This window comes from Malus domestica, chromosome 05, assembly GCF_042453785.1.
Source record: "Malus domestica chromosome 05, GDT2T_hap1".
NCBI classification, from domain to species: domain Eukaryota; kingdom Viridiplantae; phylum Streptophyta; class Magnoliopsida; order Rosales; family Rosaceae; genus Malus; species Malus domestica.
Genome location: NC_091665.1, coordinates 36238883 through 36250681, shown reverse-complemented (window position 1 = coordinate 36250681; position 11799 = coordinate 36238883). Strand labels below are relative to the sequence as shown.

The following is an 11799-nucleotide window of genomic DNA, read 5'->3' as shown; positions in this document are numbered from 1 at the left end:
TGTACCAAGACTTCCGCGGCTAGCCATCTCATTCATGCATTCATTATCATCGGCTCCCACACGGCTTCATTAGAAAAATTCCCTAGAAAAATCTTTGTATTTTCCATTAGTGAAAAGCAAAATAAGAAAGCGACTAGTGTGACAACGATGATTTTGAGTGTTAATAGTAATTCCCTTGTTTAGAAAATTTATAAATAACGACACAACATTCATCCAAGTAGAGGCTACCAGCATGTGTGGTGTAGGCGATGGACTTGTCAAGGGGGTTGTGAACTCCCGCCTATAAATTAGTTGCTAAACATCATCACCAGCAAAGCAAAGAAAATTGTGTCTAATAATGGATACCAACTATCACCTTAGTATTGCTCACTATTTGCTTCTTTTGCTTTTGGTCTCTTCCTACATGCCGAGTACCACCAAACTCTGTTTCTGTTTCGATGGTGATGAACTTTCAAGCACTGTGAAAACAAATTTATGCATCTACGAAGAAAGACAAGCGCTTCTCATCTTTAAAAAACATCTTGTTGATCCTTCCAGTAGGCTTTCCTCTTGGGTGGGTCGCGACTGCTGTCGATGGGAAGGTATTTCATGCAACAACAGCACTGGTCGTGTCGTGAAAATGAACCTCCGGAATCCACATCCGTATCCTGATTATTATGACGAGTTGGAAGAGTCAGCTTATAAAAAGTCTTGCTTGGGAGGTAAGATAAATAATTCTTTGCTTAAACTGAAACACTTAAATTACCTAGACCTAAGCAAGAACTTTTTTCATAGCAATGAAATTCCTAAGTTTTTTGGGGAGCTTAAAGGTTTGCAATATCTCAACCTCTCATCTGCATCATTTGAGGGAGAGATTCCCCCTTCTCTTGGTAACCTGTCAAGCCTAAATTTTCTTGATCTCGGGTTGAATCATGACTTATCTTCCAGAAATTTGAATTGGCTTTCTCACCTCTCTTCCCTAAAATACCTTAATCTCAAACACATGAACCTTCGCAGCACCGGAGTCAGTTGGGCATATGATATTACCATGCTTCCTTCATTGTTAGAGTTACACTTATCTTCGTGCCAAATTGAAAGCATTCCACTCATCTCACTACAACACATTAATTTGACATCACTTTTGATCCTTGATTTGTCAAATAATATGTTTAGTTCTGCATTTCCCAGCTGGCTTTTTAATCTTACTAATCTCAGAGAACTTGATCTAGCCTCGAATAATTTCAGTGATCCTTTCCCAAGTGAATTTGCAAACTTCAAATCTCTGGAATACCTTGATTTATCTGATACGGGCCTAAAAGGTCAAATTCCCAAGGTCATTGGAAATTTGTGCAAGCTAAAGTTTTTAAGCCTTTCTAACAACAATTTTGATGGGGGGATTGAAGAGTTTTGGAGGCGTTTCTCAAATTGTCCAAATAATTCAGTAGAGTCACTAGCTTTGTCAAATTGTGATCTGCATAGCCAACTGCCGGCCTCCTTAGGAATGTTTAAAAGTTTACAGAATCTCAACCTCCGTGAAAACTATTTGTGGGGCTCAATTCCAGATTCCATGGGAAACTTGTCATCCTTGAAAACATTGGACCTCGCTGAAAATAACATGAACGGGCCCATTCCAGATTCCATTGGAAATTTGTTATCCTTGGAAACATTGGACCTCTCTTTTAATAAGATGAACGGCTCCATTCCAGAAAGTCTGGGACAACTCTCTCAGCTAATTTCTCTATATCTGTCTTATAATTCATGGGAAGGTGTTCTAACGGAATCCCATTTCATAAATCTTACTAGACTACAAGATTTTCAAATAGAAGTTCAAGTCATTGACCTACCCATGTCCCTTGTTTTTGACATGGCTTATGATTGGATTCCTCCTTTCAAGCTCCACACAATTAAGATCACAAATTGTCGGGTGGGTCCTAGTTTTGGGGTATGGCTTCAATCTCAAATTGAACTGATTGACGTCACTCTTCGTGGTAATGCAATCATGGCTTCTATACCAGAGGAATGGTTGTTGTTATCTTCCCAACTCGAAAGTTTGGATTTATCTAACAACCAATTTTGTGGAAATTTCCCTTCACATTTGAAATTTCCAAGTCTAAAATATATTGATTTGAGTCATAATCAGTTGGAGGGTCCACTCCCACTTTGGTGGTCCACTAATGTCACTTACCTTCTTCTTGGAAGCAATCTATTTTCTGGGTCAATTCCCTCCAATATTGACCAGATGATGCCCAATTTGAACACTCTCTCTCTTTCGGAGAATCATTTGAATGGCACTATTCCTCCTTCTATTTTCAACATGCAGCAATTGGAAGTCTTGTCTTTAAGGAGCAACCAACTATCTGGAGAATTCCCTCATGTATGGATTGCAAAGAGCAATATTTTGTATCTAGATGTTGGTCAAAACAGTCTCTCTGGCAATATTCCCACTTCATTGGGAGTATTAAGTTCCCTAACAGAATTAAAGCTCAACAACAACAATTTTAGCGGTGAAATTCCCGATTCCTTGAAAAATTGTTCTAGTTTGAAGAGTATTGATCTTGGAGACAACAAATTATCTGGTAACATACCTCTATGGATAGGAGGATCAAATGTATCCTTATTGTCTAGGCTACGATTACGATCCAACTATTTTAGTGGACATATTTCCCGACAATTGTGCAATCTTCGCCACCTTCATATCCTTGACTTTAGTCACAACAGTCTTTCGGGTACTATTCCCATGTGTTTACATAATTTGACTTCACTGGTGGATGAATCAGATACACAATCTATTGGTTATGAAGAGCAAGCCACACTGACACTAAAAGGACGCGAACTTGTGTACAACAAGACTTTGATGTTGGTCAAGATCATTGATCTTTCTTCAAATAAGTTAAGAGGTGAAATCCCTGATGAAATAAGTAGTCTCCTTCTACTGGGTACATTGAATTTGTCCAAGAATCAATTGACTGGAAAGATCCCCTCCAAGATCGGAAACTTGCATTTGCTTGAAACCCTTGATCTCTCACACAACCGCCTCTCGGGACAGATTCCTCAAAGCTTGTCATCTTTAACCTTTTTGTCCCACTTGAATTTGTCTTACAACAACTTGTCCGGAAGAATTCCTTCAGGAAATCAGCTCCAAACGCTCAATGTTTCTTCCATTTATATGGAAAATCCATTGTTGTGTGGTGTTCCTCTCTCAAATAAGTGCCCTGAAGATAATACTTTCCCAGCTAAGGATGCAAAAGACAAGAATGAAGGTGGAAATCAGGATAAGTTGTGGTTCTATGTCAGCGTGGTACTTGGCTTCATAGTAGGCTTTTGGAGTGTTTGCGGTACATTGATCTTAAAGACATCGTGGAGGTATGCCTATTTTCAATTCTTCGATGACATCAAAGATAAGGTGGCACTAGGAATTGCATTGGAAGTGGGTCGTTTCCAAAGAATGTTTTCTGATGTTTGATACTACTATGTATATGTGATGTTTTTTCTTTTCTGCTTTGTGTTTTTTGCACTTGCAGCTTATGTATTGAATAAAACAGTTTAATCTTTCAATAAATGTTCCGACAAACAATTATGTATTAACCTGGAATTAATAAAAAATTATAGTTTGAATTTATCAATCGCGTAAAGCGAACTATATATATGTGACGGTATCCATTCAATGTTGCAAATTAACAAAATAACACTTTCTTCATAAAGTAGATAAGAGTAGACCAATTTCATCACTATGGTTCTTGAACGAGCATTAAATTGATACAAACCAGCCGTTTGAATGATCTACTTTGAGCAGCGTTCTTTCCATTTTCCGTACCGGGTTCAGCACGATCAAGAGCCTGTGGGAAAAAATATGTAGATTTTACAGATTTGTCAACGCAACCAGGTAAAACAGCAGATAACTTATATGCCACACTCTAATAGACTAAAGGCTGTATGTCAGAATGCAAACTACGGTCAGACTCAACATAGTTTGTCTCCCCAGTCCCAAAATTCAATCCTCTGCATTCGGCTCTGTCACAGATGGGATTCATTGCAAACTAGGGGTCAAACCTAAGTGAAAGAATAGCTGCATCCGATCTCTTTGCTTGTGATACAAAATACTGATCAGTCAAGTTAACAAAACATGTGCATGTACTGAGAGACAAGGGAGGAGGAGGGGGTGGAAGAAGGGAACACAAATTCCATTTTTCATTCAAGTTCTCTTTTCTCAGGGTAAAATCAATTTAAAAATTTTAGAACGGTGGGGGTTAATATAGAACCACTCAAGATACTATCAAGCAACTGAAGAAATACAGATAGTGTAGCTTAAATTATACTGGAAAGAGAAAATTCTACCTCAATAAAAGCTTCCACCAACGTCTCATCCTTGTATGCATGAAACCCTCTGAAACACTGCAAAAGAATATGCACAAAAAGTGATTGAGATCAAACATATCAAATGAAGAAATACATACACATTAATCAGTGAAGACATAGTACGCTTCCAAGCTGCATAGACAGACAGAACAAAAAAGTTGTGGAGGACAAGGACTAACAGCATGAAAAAGAAGTTAGTCCAACATTACTTATAAATGAAGTTTGGAAAAATTGAACGACGGGCTGTAAACAAGAGTAAATCAGACAAAGCAAAGCATATACGACAAAGAAAAAATCTTATTTCATGCACATAAGATACTAACTTTATACAATTTCCTTATCATATCATATCCAGTCATCAATAGAAAGTAATATGACATAATATGTTTAAGTGATGAGGATAAAAGATGGAAGTAACAAGTTTAGGTGAAAAAGGACACACCTTAACATGGTAACTAATATAAGCATGAAAAGTTGATAAACTCCAAACTGTTCGATCCAATTTCTTGCCTTCCACGTAACAAGGAAAAATAACTGCACTGGTACACTGTACAATTTATTAAAGTGAAAATAAAAAAACAAACTGACCATTTCCCTGACATTACCAAAATTGACAAATCCTGGCAGACACTGCTCTCAGTGGGAGCTTCCCTTAGTTCTAAAGGAGGGGAAGGAACAAGGAGGGGGCATTATTAATTCCGGCCATACCTCTTGATTCCACAAATTCCTAAATGGTAATAAAACTATCACACTTAGCAATTAAAACACATCCAAACGAGAGTAAATAGATCCAAGGAAGCGTAGCTTGGAGGGTAGCAGTGTTTAACAAGCTAGCATATAGACTTCACATTCTCTTCCTGGGTAAAAAATTCACATTTCCAATTTAAGATTGTATACTTATCAAACCTGCAAGAAGGAAGTTGCAAGAACAATATCTATAGTCCTTGAATCTCATAGGGAACACTACCGTCACTTTGTCTGCCTGCAAAAAACATCGCAAGTTTTATCAGAATAAGTTTCTCCCGCAGTCCCTCTTAAGTAGCTAAAGGTTAGAACATAAAAGCTACAAAGAGCAAAATGATAACTTGGTAGCCTTAACATGTAATTTTACCTGAGGAATAAGGAAAAAGGACTTGTTTGGTCAATGCAAAAGAGCAACAAGCTCATCAGTATTGGACGCAACAGTCCCTGCAGCAAGCTTCTTCAGAACCCCTCGCAATGGAGCACCTAGCACCACTTCTCTTACAGATGCAATATTTAGCAAAAGAGGATGTCTGTACTCTAGGCAAAATCGACATCCACACAACAAAGTCAAAAAAAGGAAAAATTGGAAGTCAGCCAAAGAAAAATCAATAGATAAATATATAGAATTGGAATGTATAAGAAAAAGGAATGCCCGGAAGAGGATAATCTAGTAGAATCCAAATAAAGTTAAGACAATGTTGGGTTTTACACCAATGGACCAAGCAGTCCAAGAAGGGTTTTATACCAATGAACCAAGCAGTCCAAGAAACTAAAGTTATTTGGAAACAAGCCAAACTTGTCTAACAAGCTAATTGCATACTTAAACGCAATAACATCGAAAAGAATACCACCCCGACTTTTATTCATTGCCTTGACTGGCTTTAACAAGATCTCCTAAATGTTTTGAAAACATATACCCATGGCAATGGCAAGCTTTATAATGAACTTAGAAAAGGAACTCGTTGAACCTTCATCTGGAGGAGTTTGGAGAGATTGAGCTTCAAGGTAAGATTAAACCCATCTCTTTGGGGGTCAAGAATTTGAACCACCGCGTCATATGCAGACTCTGTAGCTCCGGAGGGAGGGGCGCCCAAGAACACAGTTTCCGGAGGTGGAGTCGTTAGCGATACCAAAAGCAATAAGATATGTGGTTCTTCATTGTCACCTGCATAATATCAATGTCATTACACGACCCATCTAATCAAGACTGTTCAAAATTCGAAATTGAATTCTGGGCTATCACCTGAATGTGGTAGCGAACGTCGTCTAACTCGGCCCAGTGATAGTACCATACCAAAATGAGAGGGTGACAAGGAGGAAGAAGAAGAAGAAGAAGAAGAAGAAGAATTGGACTGTTGAATTGGGAAAAGGGACGAACTTTTGGAGGCGATTGAGTGTCGAGGAGGAATCTTGAGTGGGACTGCAATAGAATCATTGGGATTGAATTGGGTTTGAAGATTTGAGGGTTTTTGTGCGTAGGTAGAGAGAGCTCAGAAAATACAGAAATGGCTAAGATGGATCTACAGTGGAGAATTTGACATGGCGATTCAATCAGGGAGTAGGGAGTTCCAATCCAACAATGTTTTTTTTTTTTTTTTTTTTTTTTTTTTGCTATTTGCTCCCTTTGAAATTTGGATGCCGGATGGTTGATGGTTCCAGTTTCGGAATTTTGTTATTAACTTAGGTACCCTAGCACTTTCCTATATTCCAAAATTCCTCCCTCTCTTCTTCTCACTATGCCACTTTGCGTAGTTGCTCTTGGCTTCCGAGGTCTTTGAGACATTCTACAAAATATATTGCTTCCATGGCAGCCTCACTAAGGAGAATGTCCAAGAATACACTAGATAGATTCATGTTTATAGTAAATAGAGAATGATTAAAATGAGAGAAACGCATTTACTAATCCTGTTTCGAATTTACTATGATCTCTACTAAATTTGAATGTTTGATAGGCCAGATAATCAAACATTTATAATTTAAATATTTACGAACAAAACAATTTTACATGAACTTGTAACATTTCAACATGTAATTATTGATGAATTTATCACTTCGCTAATATATCTTATAATGGAGTAAGTTGTGAATTTTTCACCAACTAGTTACTCGCCTTGTGATATTACTCTTTTAAATGTCAAAAAAGTTCCAATTTCAAAACCCGTACCCTATTAATTTAATGCATGTTGAAGAACATAAGAAAGGTGATGATGATATTTGGGGGAAAAAACATTGAAGATGTTTGAAGTTTGATAGGTGAGGAATAAAAACACAAATGTTTGAATTCCTCCGGCTATTGTGTTGGTACTTCTAGCGCAGTGTCGTTTATTTGTATTTGCACCAATGATACATGGAGGCCTTCTATCCAATTATTTTAGGTTTACTTATGAGTATGGCTGGAACACCCACCCCCATTTATAAAAATATATTTATGTAATTACCCCTAAATATTATGAATCTATCAATTTAGTCTTATTTTGACTACCAATTTGGATTTAAATTTTGGATTCCTTTTCTTCCTAAGCTGCCACGTGGCAGCACCCCATCACTTCTCCCATTTCTCTCTGTTCCCCCTGGATGAGGACTTGGATTGTCTGCCCTCCAATTTCTGTGCCCTTCTGTTTTTGTGGTCACGGTTAAGCCACGTCAACATTTTATATTACTATTTTTTTTTGTTTTATTATTTTTATAAAAAAATAATATAAAATATAGACGTGACTTAACCGTGACCACACAAAACAGAAGGGGCACCTAAATGGGAGGGCAGACAATCCAAGTGAAACCCCCCATCTTTTTCTTTCTCTCTCTGTCTTTCCCTTCTCTCCCTCTCGGATCTCTCATTTATCTCCATCTCTTCAACTAAATCGCACACACCCACACGCTGAGGCACACTCGTGCGCGGAGAAGCCATCACCATTATCAATTCCTCATCCTTCTCTCTCCCTCTTTCCCGTGCTGCGAGGACAGAAACCTGAAAAGGAATTCCGACGAGATTTCTATTCCTCCGGTTAGGTAAGCCTCGAATCCTTCCTTTTTCGTCCTAGAATATTGTTGGAATGTGGTTTAAATGAGTTTTAATTGGGTTTTATTACGTGATTTTGGAGGTTTTAGGACGAGTTTGGCTCGGGTGTAAGCACACCCATCTCCGGCGAACCGTGGGTGTCGAGGGAAGTTCTGACCATCTCCGACCGTTCTACGACATAAGGAAGGTATAAAGTTGTTCCCCTAGTCTTGTACTTCGATTTGATGCCTAGATCGGACCCTAAAAGCTAGGTTTGAGGCCTGCCGGAGCTGTAGAAGCTCCGGCGTTCTTCTCCGTCGACGCCAGGGCTTCCGGGCCGTTGCTGAGTCACTCGGGCCTTAGGCCCTTGGTGAGCCTAGCCCAATCCCCCTAACCCAGTTTCTTTTAATTGTTTTTATTTAATTATTAAGACCCAAAGGCCTTCGGGCCGTTATGTATAGGGCCTGTAGCCCATTAGACCAACCCAAAACCTTTTTAGGTTTTGTTTATTTCTGTTCTAGAAATTAAGGCCTTAGGGCCAATTAGAAATTGGGCTTTCAGCCCTTTCCCAAACCCATTAACCTTTAATTTAAACTCAAAACCCTTAGGGCCATTCGGCCCAACCCAATCCAAAGCCCAGTTTGACTTTGACCCTTGGACCAGTTGACTCTGACAGTTGACTCAGTCAACTGTTAGAGTTGACTTTGACTGGTCCACGGTCAATGTTGACTTTTGAGTTGACTTTTCGGGGTTTTGTCCGGGACCTTTTCTAGGCTAATGTCGACGTTCTGGACCCGTTTTTTAGTCCGTTTTCCCAAATTTAATCGTTTGAATAGAGTTTGACTAAAGGTACTCATTTATGTGAATAGGTGCAATTATTGACGGTGATTCCGTTATACCTTTTTGGTACAGCTTTGCACCATCAGAGTACTATGAATGGACCCCTTCAAAAGCATGTTTTAATAATAGAAATGCATACATGAAAAGCATGATTTAATAATTATGTTTTATGAAATGTTTTGTGAGATAACATGCTCACAGAGACTAGATTGAATTATTACTATTTTTCCTATAACCCATGTTCTTATAGAATATTCGATGGATGATGATATGATATTTAGAACATGTTTAGAACACCTCTTTATAGTATAGATAATGGATGACTTTATACTATGAAGTTGTTTTTCAATATAGATATATTCAATGGTTTTGTACTTATCTAGTGGTCATTTCCGCTACGGGACGTAGGGATAGATTCTGGTCCGTCTAGGACGACGGTTTGGTGTTGGCATAGGGTCTGGAGTGTGTTTCCTCTGGCTATTTAGCACAGAGACGGGGAGCCGATACGGGGCTTGAAGTGTATTTTCTTCTGATTGTCTGCTCAGAGACGGGGAGCCGGCATAGGGCCTAGAGGTTATCGGATAAATCACTAGTGTTTATTATTTATACAAGTTGTGAATTTGAGATACTGCACGACATGCTAGGGTTCGGAAAACCTATGTGTTTCATTATATATGTGTTTTCATAAATCTGGGGGTTAGTATGGTGATAACTGTTTTACTATATATATATATATATTAAATTGGTCCACTCACGTTTGTTTTGCGCCTCCTTCAGGATCTACGAATGAGGATTACGATTTAAGCTACGAGGCATTTCCTTACCAATGATTCAGTGCTATATTTCCTTTGCTTCGACATTTATTGTAATATAGCACGTCTCTATCTTAAATTAAGTTTGTACTATGTAATAGACGTATGCTCTGAACTTGTGTGTATGATCATAATTTTATTAATTAGTAGTTGAACTTTAGTATTATCTTACTAGTTCATTTTGTCTGTTTTAGCTTATTTATGAGCTTTTACTTAAATTAAATGGTTTTCGTTACCCTTCGGGTGTCGGCCAACACGTGACCATCCTGATATCCCGAGGGCATCGGGATCGGGACGTGTCAATGGCGGTTTCGCGCCCTCTAAGATTGTAGTCTACCTCATTGAACCTTATGAGAAAACTATGATCACAACTTTGAAGCTTAGGGATATTGATCAATTGCCTGCTAATTTTCATTCACACTGTACCACTAGTGTTTCATCTGCTGAGGAAATTGACAAGTCTGCCTTGTCATGACGGATTCATATAGGGGACTCATAACTTGCGGGATTCTTGTCAAGACGCTTCAAATTACACCCAAAAAGGAAGGGAAGGAGAGGAGCGTTCAACTCAAGGCTACTGCGATACCAAATCTTTCACAGATTTGTGACCCTGGATGCGCATATTATTATTGGTTGTTTTGTACGTACAATGAAATTCTTCTATCCAATAATTCAGGGACGCCTTCTATCACCCCACATTCTTCTTCAAACCGATTTCATTCTCATCCCAATGTCTTATCTTCCCATCCGCTTTTTAATGAAAATTTTAATTACAAGGTTACCTATTTTTTAAACGACCGATAAAGACCTTAAAAGATAATAATAATAATTTCACAGTCACACCTGTACCACTAGCAACACGTAAAGAGACTTTTGCTTCTTGCTCAACTCAGATTTTTGTAAGTTTATTCATAATATGAAATTTTGGTTTGTTCGAATGGTTTCAAGTTTATCATTTTCCAAACTCGCACGTCACTCAGTGACTCCACTAGTACGGCTCGGATAGCAATCGTGAAACTTGTCCTGCGGTGCGGAGGAAGAAAGTGTTAGTGTAGGAATAATTAAGCTTCCTGAACATCATCTTTGGTTAGTTTTATAACCATTCCCTAGATGTCCCAGGCTTTGGGACAGTCAATAGAAGAAAGGGGTATTGTATGCCTAATTCTATGATGGAAGAAAGCAAGCAGATAATTATGGCCAATAACCAGTCTTCTTGTCCCGATGATCTTACTGCATTTACAACTGTTCCCTGTGCTTATGCAACCATGTTAGATGATGGCCATCCAGTTAGAATTGAGAAAGGCCACTGCTTGAATGCCAATGATGTGATTAAAATTTAATAAGTTCGGTGACGGATCTAACCGTGGCGGGACTTTTGTGTTTGTTGGTGACATAATCTTCATGGCACGCTCAGTTCAGTTAACTGCATATCGACCTCGCTGGGCATTTCCTTTGAGTACTTATCTTCCAAATGTACTAGGGAGGATTTTGACATGCACATTCCAAGTCTCACTAACACTTGCCTGATGAATAGTGAGTGAGGGGGCATCAAACCATCGGCAATCCCTGGTATTCCACTTCTAGAGCTGATAGTTGCACTTGCTGTTCCATAAAATCCATAAGTTAGGAGTTTAGAAGATAGATCAACGTTACTCAGAGGATTTAATTAACTTAATTTTGTATGATCAGCTACTTTCTAACTTATTTTATAAGTTAATTACTCAGACGGTTTACGCAACAATACTAAATCAATTAACCCTATCACGTTTGTGTAATGTACTTGCAGGCTACTAAATAAATCATGTTTTTCCATATTTTCTTGAATTTTCCTTTAAGTATTCTAGTACAAGTTCTCACATAGAAAGCAAACATCATGACTTTGGTGATCTTTTGGAAGGAATTGGATCCTCTCTTGAGCTTGGGCTTAGGAGCCTTCTGACCAACACACACGGGTCGTTGGATTTTGATCTAACGACTTCAAACATGAGGTCCTTCTAAAAATTATAATAATCGTAGTCGTTGAATCAAAATCCAACGATCCGTATGTGTCGGTCAGGAGGCTTTTGAGCC

The 11799-nt window shown here is 38.5% G+C and overlaps 1 protein-coding gene, 1 long non-coding RNA gene and 1 pseudogene across 2 annotated transcripts; 2 read left to right on the top strand and 1 right to left on the bottom strand.

Annotated features, from left to right (window-relative positions):
* Positions 1-337: 337 nt before the first annotated feature.
* LOC139196242 (receptor-like protein EIX2) lies at positions 338-3442 on the top strand. Its single transcript, XM_070821915.1, has one exon. The coding sequence runs from the start codon at positions 338-340 to the stop codon at positions 3440-3442; it is 3105 nt and encodes a 1034-aa protein (XP_070678016.1).
* Positions 3443-3553: 111 nt separating this feature from the next.
* Positions 3554-6524, bottom strand: LOC139196241 (actin-related protein 2/3 complex subunit 2A-like; annotated as a pseudogene).
* Positions 6525-7807: 1283 nt separating this feature from the next.
* On the top strand, positions 7808-9895 carry LOC103407467 (uncharacterized). Its single transcript, XR_011581541.1, has 3 exons — positions 7808-8088; positions 8188-8285; positions 9695-9895. It is a non-coding gene; the product is annotated as an uncharacterized lncRNA (long non-coding RNA).
* The last annotated feature ends 1904 nt before the right edge of the window (positions 9896-11799 follow it).

Excerpts from the sequence above, each read along its gene's own strand:
- LOC139196242 (XM_070821915.1), top strand. The coding sequence starts at position 338 with ATGGATACCAACTATCACCTTAGTATTGCTCACTATTTGCTTCTTTTG.